The sequence below is a fragment of the Myripristis murdjan genome, chromosome 16 (genome assembly GCF_902150065.1).
Source record: "Myripristis murdjan chromosome 16, fMyrMur1.1, whole genome shotgun sequence".
NCBI classification, from domain to species: domain Eukaryota; kingdom Metazoa; phylum Chordata; class Actinopteri; order Holocentriformes; family Holocentridae; genus Myripristis; species Myripristis murdjan.
In genome coordinates, this window is record NC_043995.1 from 8,484,979 (window position 1) to 8,500,883 (window position 15,905).

A 15,905-nucleotide genomic window follows, 5' to 3' on the forward strand; every position below is an offset into this window, starting at 1 on the left:
GTACAGCCACTGTATCTTGCATTGTGACAATGTTATGCAAACGCACAAGAGTCAAGATGATGATTGATCCATCTGCCATTGCAGGGTCGGGGCCAATTCACTTTCTCCAAAAGTAAACTGAGTAACAACTTAACTGAACACACACACACACAAAAAAAGATCATTTGTTCTCAATTAGCTTTCAACAGAATCGTTTAGGGTGAACTATGTTTTTGAATTGCATTCATCAAGTACTTCTTAAATTGCAAGTTTTTCCACCTCAGATCCTGGTCAGACAGGAGGGAGTGTGAACGGTCCCCTCTGAACGGTAGCTATGTCTGTCGTTCGGTCCACATGTCAGCTCAGGTTTATGCAGAGAAACAGGAGTCATCAGAGGCACCATCTGTGGTTCAAAGTTACCTGGCTACCCAACTGACAACTGTGCTCCTCTAGCGATTGTCACACACGTTTCACGTCCTGTTAGAGAGCTGTGTTATGGTAGATGGTAGGTGAAATAATAGTACTGGATTTATTAAATTATTTAAACAGAAGTGGTGGCATCAAAAAAGCGTGTTTTCTCAGCTGGTTGGATGTTCTGAGGTTTGAGGTGAGTTGGAAATGTGGCAATGTTGGGGAGAGAGCTTGAAACCAGTGCAGGTAGCCAGGCAAGTATTTTAGGCTTCTTTAGAAACAGCTTCAACGAGAGAACGATGAACACCTTGAAATCAACTGTCCTTGTTGAAAGTAGTGCTGGATATACTTAGTTTGCTGCAAGGAGATTTTTTTTTTTTTCAAGTAAATCACAACTAATCACAAAAAGTCCAAGCAGATTGGTGGCGCAGCTACTGGAGAAATGCCTGCTGTTACAACTCCCAGCTTAATGAAACAAACAAAACAATATTCATGAATCCATCAACACACTATACAAAAAACTCCTAGAGATCTGATGGACCAGTAGTTTTTAACATGCTCCAAGTCAGCCCTGAGCAGCCCAGTTACATTCATTTCTCTTTAGTGTAAAAATGTACATACCCAAATCCCCTGATGTATTATATACTGTACCTGCCAACTGTCTCACTTTGTTAAATTTGAACAAATCACTCGCTTGACAACTCCGACTCCAGAAGAAAGACATTGTATATCTGATATCCTATCCCACTTGAGTTTCAAATGCCAACTCCACCTTACGAGGCCGTTCTTCACTTGTTCATATCTGCTCCCATCCACTTCAACTGGACAGAAACCAACAGCAGAGTAGTGTCTGAGGATGTGTGCAGAATGGGTAGACTGAATCCAAATCTTTGGGAACTAAATATAGCTAATAACAATTTCCACTGTCATCTCAGTAGTTTAAGATGACTTTGAGCAACAAGAGAATGATGAATTTATACACTTTTAGAATCCAGATTCTTGTCAGGAAAACGTCCACAGATAATCAGTGAGGTCTTTTACGTAACAAAAGTCCTATGTAATATACCCATGATGCACATGGGTGCATCCACATCCAATCCACATGATAAAACCAACTAAATAAACTTTTTTTTTTTTTTTTTTTTTTTTTTTTGATTCTGGTAGAAAGGGCCCGATGCAGTGATTACAGTGATTCCAAGGAAAAAAGCTGAACTGAGATGTTTTGCATTACGAGTCATAAAACCCCATGCATTGCAGTTTAAAGGGGATAATTCAACACATTTATGCAATTGAAATAATTGTGGCAATACCTTACAGTGGGGGAGGTTTTGCAATTCATCTTCCTATTTAAGATTTTTTTTTTTATCTCAAGGATAAAACGTAAGATTTTGTGTAAGAAGTCCAGGTGGAGGGGGAATTTGTTTTTCTTCCTACCACTATATTTCCAGTATTCTCTCTAGAAGGCAAGGCATTTCAACTGTTTGTGAAACATAGTGAATTATGAGAATGTTGAGGCTTGTTAGGCCAAGTTTCCCAAAACGTGTAGCCATAGTTGTTCTTTATTTCATTTGTGTTGTTTTGCTAACACTACTCACCACAACACAGTGATGAAGGAAAAACCAATACTTTCTTCAAATAAAGAAACTGTAAATTTTAAAATGGAACACGAGCACGGAGCAACAAAAGCTATAAAGCACAACTTTGAGCTACTGATGCTTTGAGAAACCCAGGTGTTGGTGTTTCTGATTTCACAACACTCCATCTGGCATCTATTTGGAATGATGATCTTAACAGTATGGATAGCAGTGTGCTTCAAATCATCACTTCATAACAAGTGTTGAAGATGACAAAATGATTTGTTTGAGTGATCAAACATAAAAACAACAAAGGAAACAGAATATAGGTTATCAATAGATGCTATGTCATTACAGTAATAATTAATCACACTGGTCAATCATTTCATGGTAATGACAAAAGAAAACAGTACAGAACAGCGCTGAGAAAAAAAAAAAAAAGAAATCTAAAATTTTCAAGTAATCACTCACATCCAGATAAATAAATACATTTTGATGAAACAATACTTTAAAAAAAAAATTATTGAGTCATTGCATCTTAGTTAAATAACGGTGACCATGCACACAGTGTCAATATAGTGTGGCTTTTCTGTGTCTGAACTGATCAAAATAGCTTAAGATAACCTGTAGGTAAATACTCAAATAAAGTGATGGCTCTTTCTAACTGCTGTATCACAGGTAAAATACATTTCTACTCATCTGCCGGGTCGTGTCCCAGAACAGAGCTAACCTAAACTTTCAAGTTTGTGATCAAAAATTCCAGGCCTAGTCATAGAATTTAAAAAAAAAATGTCTTTTTCATTTACAAAACGTCCAGAATTTTTATGTTTGAGAAACCAGCCATCTATGATGGGGTGTTCTACAGAGGGTGATTCTGAAAGGTAGGAAAACTGCTCTGGTGTGAAGCAACAGACAAGGCTAGGTATAAGGCCAGGGACAAATATTAGCTCAGATCCTTTCAATAACTTTTGAGCATTTATCTAAGTCTTCCCAGAGTGTAAGGTGGCGAGGGTTTGCCTTTCATATCCAATCCAGCTGGCCAGACATGATCAATCAATGCTAAAAAGGACCTGACACCACTGAAAATCGCAATTTGATGCCTATCTGCTGGGGACAATGTCATGGACTTTCAATGAAAATTAATTCACATTACTTTCCTGTTTCATTGACCATGACTGACATGACAAAAACATTTTTTTATTCCTGAACCTGTCCTGTCCTGTCCGAGTCGCGGGATGTCCAATGCCCTCAATCTAAGCCAGTGCCAGAGGCAAAACGATTCAAATGACGAGTCTTGGGTTAAAATAATCAACACGGGTGCCGTAGTTGTAGTCAAATGCTACCGTCTTTGAAATTCCAGTTTCATTCCTTTGCGAGAGAATACAACATCGACTGTGTTGACTGTGAAGTGGGTGAAGCTTGTGAGGGGAATGTTAGTGGTTATTCTTCCCTGTGCTCTGTGTGACGGGAATCAGAGAAGTCTGACGCCCTTTAATGTTCAAACTAATCTTATGCTCGCTGTCTTGCAACGGAAAGCATTAAGCCTTTGCTTGCATTGGAAGAAAATGGTTGTGAGAAACACATTACTGCATATAACTGCATTTGCCAACTTCCCCCAAATAGTTACCTGGTTTCACCTTTCATCATCACAATCCCCCTGATGACTACCTGATTACATACATGAATTCAAAAGTATAGCTTTATTACTGTATTTTTACACCCTGAATGACACTGATTTGATTTAGGCTTGTTCATTTTGTGGTTTTGAATGGGCAAAACAGAAATGAACACCCATAGTAATGAATACTTTAAGGAACAGGAGCTGTGCATCACAACAATAATTAGAGAATGATCTTATATTGTAGCTTATGTGTGTAGAGCTGAGAAAGAGCTACAAATTATCCAGAGAGCAGCGACAGAATTTAAACAAAATTATTCAAAGTCAAACTGATGATAATACAGAATTGCAATGAATGTATGAATGAGCAAATAAACCCTGTGTGGTCAGAGATGAGCAAACAAATTTCTTTCAAGGTGGGCGATAAAAGATCCGGCGTTGTCCAGCAAGCTTCTTTTAGAAGAATAGCTTTTTTTCCCATCAGTTCCAGATTTTTCCATAGCTACTTATTTCCAGGCTTGTTTGACCAGACAAAGGGTTCAAAAAAACAGCTCTCCTTCTGATGTCTCCAAAACTCAAAAGGATTCAACTGCCTCTGGTGCCTCCACATCTCAGCACGTCTTTCCTGTTGAATTCTGACATGTCCTTACATGCCTGTGACACTGGAGGGAGCTGGCGCCATGTCATAGTTAAGTACTGTAATGTGACAGTGGAGAATCATGCATCCGTCAAAGGCTACTCCCAGTTCAGTGAGTGCAAAACTAAGAGACAATCAGCTCTCCAACTATAGGCTGTGAGGATAAATTTGAACAAGAGACTACTGTTTGTTCTGAGAAAGCAGAGTGGTCCACACAAAAAACGTAGCGTCCTGCTGATTGTCCAGTGGAAGGAAAACGTAGTCTACACTTGAGCTGTGTGAAAACTAGACTGGTACACCTTGTGGATGAGTGAGTCCAAGCTTATTGATGAATATGGGTAGGAAGATTGCAGAAGATTTTGTGAAAGCGTTGACAAAAACGGCAGGTTCACTTCCTCAGACTAGCTCCTCTCGTCTTCTCTGAGGAACCCATGCGAGCAAGTTGTGCATCCGGCTCCTCCACGTCCAACGAGCGACAAACCGACCGACCAAACAAGTCAGCAGTCTCCAGCGGACTCACGACAAAGTAAAACGACAACAGCGAAACATTAGGTAATTCACCAGCTTCTCAAAAAGAAAAAAAAAAAAAAAGAAAAAAGAACCAACCGACAGAAAGATTCTTTTTGTTTTGTGTGTTTGTTTTAGGCAGAGTCAGGTCAAGTGGCAGGGGTCACGGGGTCAGAAGATGTCATAAGGCCACAATGGTGCAGGGGTGTCTGAGTTTACAAGGCAGCACTCCTCTGTTGAGCTGGTAGAACTCCACCAGCTGAATCAGGTCGGTGAATTTGGTGGAGCCATCGTCAAGGCTGAAGAAGACCTGGCCGTCCTCTTCACACTTTGATGACGCAACACAGCAAAGACAGAGCAGCAATGCGTCACATAGCAAAAGAGAGGACAGAGCAGGATGAAAATTAGAAAATGTGACTCTCTTCTTAAGGGAATACACCTGGATTTGGCATATAGGCATTTAGATCAACTGAACAATCAGATTCTTGAGGAATCCTTAAAAGGACATTGTCTTCTTGCTTACCATTACCATTTCATAACTGGCTCTTCTATGTTTCTCTATGGTTTTTTGTACTTATTTCGCTATCGTGCATGCTGCAGTACCACACTGTCTGTTTACTGGATGGTACAAGTTGGCTGGGGCCCTATGCACCAGGGCGCATTAAGTACTGGACCCATTATGTTGAAACTGATGGCAGTCTCATTGTCTTGATGCTAGGTTAATCAAAGTTCTTGTCTGACAAAAACTAACAAACCACTGCACTATCCACAGATTTTCTCCTATTATTTAATCCCTGTAATTTCTAAGAAGAGTATTAATCATCTCCACTCCATCCAAACTTTGCACATGCACCATGAATATCTTAAGATGGTGATAAACTGCAACTCAAGATTCAATGATCCCCATGCAATTAAAAATACACAAAGTGATGAGAGACAATAAATGCATACCGGTAGTATCTGGAAGTGTTTGATTTTCTGGTGATGGCACAGTGTGAGCACAAATGCCTTGGGGTTGCTCTGACTGACTCTCAGAAGAAACAACCTGTACGGGGAGAAGAGAAAGGGATCTTGAGAGGATTTTAGTTAGCTAGACAGTTAAGGTTGCAGTCTGGAACAATGTCATTGTTTTTTGCGCTTTGCTTTGAAGAGGAAAACCCTATCCATGAAATTGGTTTTGTAAGAATTTGGCATCTGAGTGATCCAGATTCGTCCATACACATGACACTATTGCAAAAGCCAGGGCTGGCAGTTATTTTCTTTCTGTCTTTCCAATCACAGAAGAATCATAACTTCAGGAATCTGTTGTAAATCCAAATTAGTCTTACCCGTCCACTTGTCCCTGCTGGTGGATGATACGATGGGATTCTTCTCTGGTTATCCTGCCGTGGAACCACAGCTGAGCTACATGGATGACTGCACAGAAAACAGAAACAATTTTATTGGTGTCACACACTTTGATACTGAGTTACACAGAGATAGAAAAGCTCTTATTTTATCTAAGCTGGGGTAACTGATGACTCCAAAATATACTGAGGAAAAAGAGATGACCCATTTGAGAGTGTTCCAAGACAAAGTTTGAGATAAATTACTGGATTTACCTGAGCTTAATGAGGAGTGGTGTAGGGGGCTGTGGCAGCCCAGCATGTTCATTCGTTGACTCCTCTTCTGAGAAAGACGCCACAGACAGACAACACAATAGGGATTAGTTCATGATTTGGTATAAAGGAGAGGCCAGAGTAGGTACTTCAAATACACTGCTTTTTAACTTTAACATTTCTCAGTGCTGGAGAAAAAATTCAAATGAGATTGCCCCACAGCACTACAGGTGAGTCCTACTGTTCAAACAGTCACACAAACAGGGCTTTGGTAAAGAGTAACTAAACTGAAACTAAACTAAACTGAAATCTCTGTAATCTCTGACCTCTGATGGTGAACAGTAGGGTGCTTTGTTTTTGGCAGCAGGTTATGTCATCACCTGTTGTTCTCTATGGGTGGTGACATCACCTGCCACCAAAGATCAGGCACCCTACTGTTCACCACCAGAGGTCAGAGATTACACAGATTTCAGTTTGGGGTTTAGTTACTCTTTCATAAACCAAAATAATGGCCTGCGGATAGCAGTACAAAGTGCATAATGAGTATTCTGGTCAAGTCAGGTGTCTTTTCATTCCTACTATTCAGTTGGTTGAATGAACTATGATAAATTACTCATAAATACTACTACTACTGTAACAATAATGATGATAATAATAATTTACAAAGTGTTTCACAGAAAGGCATGCCATTGTAAGATAACTATTTTTTTTATTTTTATGGGAGCAAAATTGACTAACATAGCTCCACACTGAAGGTGTTCATAACAACACCATGCCAGTATTTGCACCCAGTCCACAGCCAAAAGAGCTAATTTAATACTTTTGCCCCTGAGCTGCATCAGCCTTGTGAAACAAGAGACAGCTCTTGTCAACTCAAAATAATTACTACTGGAAAATCAACACTGGAAAATTGGTTGTCAAACGGCATTTGAGCAAAATATATAATGCTATCTTTAGCAATCATATTAGGGTTTTGAGGTACACTAATAGCATGGTTCAAAGAAGTAATTTAAAAATCCAGGCAAGTGTCTCACCCTCCAGGCATGTCCCTCCTCCATGGCAGCACTCTGAGCCTCCACAGGGTTGTCAATCACCCTGCCTATCCTCCCTGAGAAATCCATGGCCACAAGGGAGTTCTCCGACACGCTCCGCTAGGGGGCAACAGAAACATACAGCAGTCAGACTGTGGACTAGAGAGGCAGCAAGATAGATATGACAGGATGCAGCTAGATACAGATGCAAACAAAGACAACTCGTGGCAAGGCACCACAGATAGCCGCAATATAAGCCATAATTAAGCATTTTGCTTTATGCACACTGTCAAACTAGTTAGACTAGTTCGTAAGCTGTTTCTGGCGAATAATGAGGAACAACAGAGCAGCATTTCTGACGTAACATCAGTCAGTGTTTTGCTCAGGCCAAAACTTCAGGAGTTCTTCCAAGCTTAAGTGCTACATGGAAATAAAAGATGCACTGATATATGTTTCAGGATGCTTCAAGTGAATTTTAGTGACAAAGGAAAACTTACCACAGGTGCTGAGAAGTGTGAGAGTAAGGTTTTCCTTTGTTGAGGAATCTTGTAGTTCTGGTACAATACAATCCCATACTGTGAGGAAAGGGGAAACACTGGTCATGCAAAACTATCAAATTCTTGATTAATAATCCAAAACAACCTTGAATAATTAATGATACTGCAAAGTTTTGGAAACAGAGTCTAATGTTATGTAACACACAGCATTTTTCAGCAAATTGATATAAACTGCTACAGGTGAGATAGTAATCTAGTACTTGAAAATATTTTAGCGTGACACCAAGTGTGATTAAGCAAGTCTTGTCTTTAGACTAAGATGCATTAAAACGGTTTCCTGGATGCTCTCATGTTTAACTGTGTCACCAAATTCAGTTTAAAAATTGCTGTTCCAGGACTTTTCTGACCAAAGATAACCTCCCACATGTCTGCATGGAAATTTCCATATTTGAGATCATACTGTTAGTACCTTAAAGAGTCGGAAGGCAGTCATCCAGCAGGTCCTACTCTGTTCATCCTCGGCACACAACATCCTCAGCTCTTTCAGCTCAGCACGGCCTTTATTGGGCTGTCAATCAACATATTTCAGCCAATCAGAACAGAGTCCACAAAACTGTTGCCTACAACACATCATGGTTCTACTGATTGAGGTGAGGTGGGACAGTGAGGCCAAATTTAGCTTCTGGCAAATTTAGCTGCGGACTCAATCACAGTGCAATAGATGTCACATCAAAAGAAGATTACAAAGCAAAATATTGTGAATTAGTAGCCTTACTGACCTACATTGGAAAACTATTTAGAAATAAAGTCACCGGTCACAATGGGGACCTTCAACCCACACGTTTGCTTTCATGTTACATATGCACTGTACTATTCTCATGAGACACAAATCAAATTTTACGAGTGTCTGACATTACATTCCTATCTTATCTCTCTCTCATCTCATTTCATTAACAGCTCCAATTCACTTCAATCATCAGACTCACCTTGATGCAGAATGCGTATTCTGTGGGTGCACTGTGCTGCTTTTTGCCTGTGATGACAGTGAAGATGTTACTGTCCTCTAGGTCTGCTAGTAACTGTAGATGCCTGGGCTCCTGGAGACAGAAATAATTAATATGTCAGAACATCACATCAGAGCCACAGCCTGGAGGCATGACGAGAGACAGAGACAGACAGAGCCCACCTCAATAAAGAGCTGGTACTTTGAAGGTTGCCAGGATTGTAGCTTACCGATGCTTATTTATGAATATTTACTTTATGATAACTAATTATAGATATTGCAGTAATTCATTGTGGATTCTTTATAAAACAGGAACAAAGAAAAGAATAATTGTGATGATGAAATAATTACATTTAAAAACTACATATCAGTAGATTTGAACGTTTGAGACGCAATTACTGCACCTTTGAGGTTCCTTTTGTAGAGCAGTAGAGTCCCGAGCGCCGCAGGAACATGTAAAGTTTCTTCCATGACTTCCTACCCAGCTCCTTCACATACAGATATCCCTGGATCTCTGGACAGCTACTGGACGCTAAGAAGTTCTGAAAGTCAGGGGAAAAAATGGGTCAAAATGGGGTCAAAATTTCACAAGTAAAAGCAACCCTGCTGATGCAATTGTTAGACATTCAATATCATAAATTCATACAGTGCGAGAAGACATAACGCCCCCCTTGGTACCTGGTCAGTGCAGAAGATACAACAAGACTACCAAGTAAGTTTAATGTCTGGATGTACAATCTTGGACTTCTCCCATGGATCCCATGTCCTTCGCTAAACTATGAAACCACAAAGTCTGCTACTGGGAGAAGTGGAAGGCAAAGAACCCAGCTGATTAGGCTATGGTAGGTCATAGATGTATCATGGCATGGTGAGGCCGGTGGCACACCAACAGGCAGGATTTGGTAATCTCCTAGCCACTTCACAGGATCTAACGTTAAGCCTGAGACCAGTGACTCAGAAGGAGGTGTGTTCAGGGATAGAGGATTGAAGGACGGTGCTGGCAAAGTGGCCGCACTGTGCACAAACATTACGGAGGAAGGCCAGGGAACATCATAAGATCACTTGGTTTGGGTTTGTTCCATCTCTTGGCTTGAGCAGGCCAAGCCTCAGCACACAAAGTGTAGGATTCAGTCTTAAATGTCCTCCCCAAGGCCATCCTTGTTGGTTTTAGCAAGATTGATTCAACATCATGGCCCCTCCGCTTCAGGAGAGGAATGTCGGAGGACAATAGCCTTCTGCCTGAAAGCCTTGGAGCAGGGATCATATCACTGGTGCCACAACCAGGTGCTGAAGACTAGCAGAAGTCATCTGCAGAGTCATCACAGAGTGGAGTATCGACTGGGCTTGTTGCAAAAGTGCAAGACTGGCAGCTTAAAACTGACCTCGGGAGGCAGCTCAAATTCCCATAAACCACGGTTGTAGTGTATGGTATTTGTACTATAAAATTGGGAAATGCCACGCCAGAAATATACTTCCAACAGCACTCCGTATAGGTGCATAGATCCCAAAAGAACAAACACATGAGCTTCCGATATCTAGGTCAATGGCCAGAGTCCACACACCGTTACAGAAAGTCCATCCAGAGACTGGGTTTAGAAAATCATCTTCATCTTTTGACAGTCTTACAATGCCAATATTAAAGTGCGATTAAGGTGGTTACTCAGCCCTTCCTCAACCATATATCAAAGGATCAAAAATCATCCCTATCCAATGCAAAAAAAAAAAAAAAAAAGCAGACATAACATAAATCTGTCATCAACATTCATAAACACAGTGTAGTATCAACAGGCAGCCCATATGTTTCTGCAGGTTACAGAATTGTCTCATTCATACAGATGTCACCAGATCTACAAAGACACAGGGTATTGTTTCACAAATAAATCACTTATGAAAAAAAAAAAAAAATACTGTAAAGAAAGCTCATCATTGAGCCTGAGGCTGAAAGGAACAGTGTGCAGATTCTGGCCATTGACCTATATATCTGAAACTCACTGTCTGGTATTTGCCCACTGAGGGGAGCTGCAGAGGACTGACAGGTTCTTGGCAGATATATGTATATTTGTGTTTTGAACAGGGACCATACTTAACTTCTGAAAACATTTTTATGTTCTATATTAAACGTGGCAAGGAGAAAATATAAATGCAAACTCTCTTATGTAATGTGCCTGCCAAGACAAATACATATATTGACTCAACATACATTTCTATTGGGAACTCTTACAGCCTGAATTCCCAAGACCTGAAAGTCTTGAATGTCTTGTGGGAGTCTGAAGTATGCTATTAATGTCACACTTGTTTGGAAGATGGAATACTTGTTTCCGCTGGTTGAGACTGACACAAGTACACATTTGGAGTTTGTGGTCTTCATGTTTCACAAAAATATCACACTACGAAGTGGCAAGTTAAGTTATTAGAGCTGATTTGGAATCTGTGGCTTGTGGCTACAAAGTAATCTCTTCCAGAGAACTGTTCAATATTCGAAGCACATGTTTCCTAATGTTTTGGAAACTACCTACAGCAGGCTTCAAGCATGAACATTTTCTGAAATTTGTGGAGAGCGCATTCACACGCAACGCTTATTCCAAAAGGCTTTCTGTTTCGGGCGCTGCACCTTGCTGCTTTGCACTGACGCATGTTTCCTGCATGATAGCAAATATTTCTAACACCTGGCTGAGCCTGGTTCAGAAAATAAGCCTGGGTTTGACAGTGCACTAACAGTGATTTTCTGTTTAGAATTAGTCCAACACCCTGGGTTCCTGACACAACTCTGGCTCGCCCACCCGTGCCATTCATTTATTGACTCATCTTGGTGGAGCATAACGGAAAGTAACATCTATACATGATCGGCGGGGAGGTTAAAAGCTTTCCGTGAGTGGCAAGGATGAAGGGATGGATTCCACTTGTGGTTCAGTCTCTGACAGCTCCATTAAACGAGACAGGCAAGAGTCAGACTGCATGTAAACCCTCGCTCCATTAAGACCAAAGCTCTTCAAAATCCCAAGAATCTTTTCTTTTTTGTCTCGTCTCCACCCAGATTTCTTTTTTTTTTTTTTTTCTCAGATCTGTCATGCAATCACGACATAGCCTAAAGTGGTGTGTGGGGCAGGCAGGGAGCGTGACGCACTTGTATGAATTTGTCATGTGCAAACAGACAGCAGGTAGGTCGGTAGGTAGGTAAGGCATTGTATGTTCTATTTCTGACTTGCTTAATTCCACCCGTCATACACGTCGGGCTTGTGGTGCGTGTGCCGAGACAGTCATGTGTCAACAGAAGATCAACGGTGGTTATTACTACAGGCTTGGACGAGACACGCTGTCTAAGGGTCAGAGTTGAGGTATGCCAGCTTGATAGTACAGTATGTAGAGGCTGCTGACTCTTAGGTAAAATAAGCTGTGTGCGTGTGGGTACGAGGAAGAGAGAATTAGAGACGGAGAGGGAGAGAGGTGTGTGTGTGCATGAGAGGTAAAGACAGGGCTTCTGCATGTGCGCTTGTGTGTGCGTGCATGTGCAAGTGTGTGTGCGCTGCGTGTACCTGCAGGAGCTGAGACGGTGGAATCGTACCATTGGTTTCCTGGCACCATGCAACCATGTGCTCCGGGAAAAATGTCTGGTGGCAGACAGAGAGGGTGAGACAGACAGAGAGAGAGAGAGAGAGAGAGACAGAGAGAACAAGAATATCAGTTACTGTGACAATAATTGTAGGTTGAGAAGTCCTGACAGCAACAAAATGACATGCCAAACTCATTAGCACGGGCTGTTGCGCTATTTCACAAGAAAAAGAAAACAAAGAGAGGCACTTTAAGGAAGAACATTCCTTTCATTTCATCTTTAAAGTGAATGACCGCAGCAGCACTGCAGCATTAAACTCCTCAAGAGATCTTATCGTTTCACTGAACTGCCTGACGACACCTGGCAAGAGGCAACTCCGCTTTTAATTTTTTTTTCCTATGAGAGATGTACGATTTCAATAAAGCTCTGCAATCTATCAAACGTCCAATGTGCAGAGTTCAGGCTGACACACGATATAAAACCACAAATTCCACTCTTACGCTTGTAAAAGAGCAACACTGACACCATTATAGAGAACATATAAGGTCATGTAAAAAGTGGTTAACCAAAGCTATAGAAACAGAATGCATGAATAGCTGTGGCTCCACAAAGAAATGATATAGACATATTGTATATAGCTAGTCAAGGGTGTAACACATTTCAACGAGGACAGGCCGGGAGAGAGACAGCATGCTAGGAAATGTAAAAGAAAAAAAAAGTAATTACCAGGGGATTTCTGAAGAATTCATATTTGGCATAGTTCTTCCTGAAGAGGAATCTACTGTCGCTGTTCATGGAGGCCTGGACCTGAACCACCAGCTCATGGTCTTCTAGACAGCGCTCTGAGGGGCGAGAGCAAATAAGAAAGACACATTATTGCTTTATCCTCTTCTGATGAGTTCCCATTAACATTAAACGCCAGCATTAATTTAAAAAAGGCAGCATTAATTCCAGTTAAGCATGCTGAGGCAAAGCCAGAGGTCTAACAGTCTAGAACAGCATATATTTGTTCAGCCACAACTAGGAAAAGTATCATTTGAAGGTTCAATTCCTGTGTGTACAAAAACCTGTGAGAGAAATGGGAAAGAATTTAGAACAACAGAGGAAAAATAGTTGTTAAAAACACACAGCATTTCCCCCAATATGCTACACATGTTTAAAATGCAATCAGTGTTGTATGCATGTATAATGTGCAATATGAAACGTGTGTAGCTATCCTTTGAGAAAATGATCCCTTATCATTTCCTGTAAGTCAGACAGTGACACCAGTTAAAGTGAAAATAGAACACCAGTAAAAACGAAACTGCAAGATAAACTAGGCCGGTCTTCCAAGTAAGTGTGACAAAGGCAACCACACAACCTCTACAACCTCAGCTGAACTTCACACACTGCATGCACGACCACTGGGACCACACACTTAGCTCTGTCACAAATGGACAATATTTGAATTCAGGATGGATGGGATGGGTGAACTGGACAAAAATGGGATGAAAGCACGGATATAACATTGGTATATTAGGATATAGGTGCACTGAGGAAAAAAACAGAGATGCTGGCAAAGCCTGCAATGCCTATAAAGTGTATTTTATATGGTGTGTCTTAAAGCCTGCAGGCATGCCTTCAACTGCAGACCGCTTTAAATTGTTTGTGCTCACTAAACCAACTGACCTTGACTGACGAACATGCCAAATGCATGTCAAACAGTCTGCAGGCTACGGTGGACTTACAATCACGCACCCTTTTCTCATCAGACAATGTCTCCCTCTCTGGATAGGAATAAAAGAGGATATGATTCAACAGACCAATCACCAGACCGGTCTTGGCGATTGGAATTCTCAGTGATGCTCAAACTGGACGTGACTCACTGAGGCTCGTTCCAACAGTGAAGTTCTCTCTTCTGGTTTTAATAAGAGACCCCCCCCCCCCCCCCCCCCCCACCCCCCCCCCCCCCCCCACCCCCACCCCCCCACCCCACCCCCCCCACCACCATAAATCAAATTTGCATTTTATAAATCATGCATATTCTGATACCCTTTTTGACGTGCAATGGAAAAGATTGGGCTTGCGATACAAACCGACATGATAGCTCTATCTCACCACATATCATCTGTCTCCCTCATTCTCCCTTTTTATCTCTCCCTGTCACGATCCCGTCATCACTGTCACGACTCCCCAATTTTCTCTCCATTTCTCTCTTTCATTCTGTCGCCTTGGTTTGATGAGTCACTCACGCCTGTGACAGTGACTCACCCTGGCATCACTACCAAACTATCCCGGAGTTGTTAACCTTTTGAGGGTGACAAATAGGGGTCAGTGTCATTTATCTCTAAGGGTTATCTCCCCCCATTCAGTGGTGTACCGTGAGTGGGTGAGCGATGTACGGGAATAGGCTGCTCTATTCAAGCGTACTATTGTTCAGGATCCTCTGAAACTTCTATTCTGGACAACCATCCACCCACATGTGCACACATTACGCATCACAGCCTGTGCATATGCAGCACAGATAGATTGTACTGTACACACTGTGTGCACACACTCCAGAGACATTAGCGCACACACACACACAGACACACAAGTAAGTAAACTCACACGGAGCCACACCCCAACCTGCAAAAAATATATAGGATCAATGTATTTCACATATGTTTCTTAATATGTTTAGTAAAGTCTGACCCTCCTTGATTAAACCCTGTATATACCTTTTAAATTGTAGATTCAACAATGGTTAAGCATGTCGTATTGCTGTTGCTACTGTATTTGTGTATTTATGTGATGTTTTCAAATGTATGTTTTGTACTGGCTACTGCTATCTTGGCCAGGCCCCTCTTGGAAAACAGATACGGTATCTCCAGAGATTTCTTGGTTAAAGAAAATAAAATAAAATACTGGTCACTCAAAATACATTTGGAGAGAATGTCCATGTACAAATGCACAAATATTTCTGGCTGATTTTTGTGCCTTTTAACATACAAGTAATGTTTCATAAATATACAAAAATCCTCAAGTATATGTGAAATTGCAGTATGACACAAATGCGCGCACGTTCACACACACACACACGAAATGAGAGGCACAGCCCTTCAATTTTGAGAATCAGCACTCTTCACACATCTCACCTTCTCAAACTTCTAAACATAAAATATGATAAGTAGCTATCCTGGACCCATAAAGAATACAGTTGGAGTACAGGTGTGCCAAAATAAGGGCTATAATAGACTAGCGATGCTCTGAGCCAAGAAATGATGTAATATCAAACAAACCAAGCTAACTGCATTTGGCAGTATCCTGTTGGCAGAGCTGATGAGAAAAGTAATCAGATGATAATGGATGATGAAATATTACATTAGAGATTTGGGGCCTGCACACTGAATAGTGCAATATCCTTTCCTACAAGTTGCCACAAGTCAAAACATGACGTACGACTGCATCAAAGCCCGTGAGTGGATTTAACAAGAGTTAATTCTTCGTAATGTCAAACATGACCTGAAAGAAGGGCAGAT

The 15,905-nt window shown here is 41.2% G+C and overlaps 1 protein-coding gene across 4 annotated transcripts in view; it reads right to left on the bottom strand.

The window, feature by feature from the left end:
- Positions 1-736: 736 nt before the first annotated feature.
- grb10b (growth factor receptor-bound protein 10b) overlaps positions 737-15,905 on the bottom strand; it is an 88,165-nt gene continuing 72,996 nt past the window's right edge. For 3 of the 4 annotated variants that reach the window (XM_030073529.1, XM_030073528.1, XM_030073531.1), the window contains 11 exons: positions 13,132-13,247; positions 12,389-12,463; positions 9,260-9,397; positions 8,839-8,949; positions 8,322-8,420; positions 7,853-7,930; positions 7,359-7,475; positions 6,328-6,394; positions 6,055-6,142; positions 5,678-5,771; positions 737-5,054 (listed from right to left, as the gene is read on the bottom strand). In XM_030073529.1, coding sequence (XP_029929389.1) covers positions 4,908-5,054; positions 5,678-5,771; positions 6,055-6,142; positions 6,328-6,394; positions 7,359-7,475; positions 7,853-7,930; positions 8,322-8,420; positions 8,839-8,949; positions 9,260-9,397; positions 12,389-12,463; positions 13,132-13,247 — 1,130 coding nt within the window. In that variant the 3' untranslated portion in view covers positions 737-4,907. The remainder of the gene's footprint in view (positions 5,055-5,677; positions 5,772-6,054; positions 6,143-6,327; positions 6,395-7,358; positions 7,476-7,852; positions 7,931-8,321; positions 8,421-8,838; positions 8,950-9,259; positions 9,398-12,388; positions 12,464-13,131; positions 13,248-15,905) is intronic. The other variant, XM_030073530.1, reaches the window with a different exon arrangement.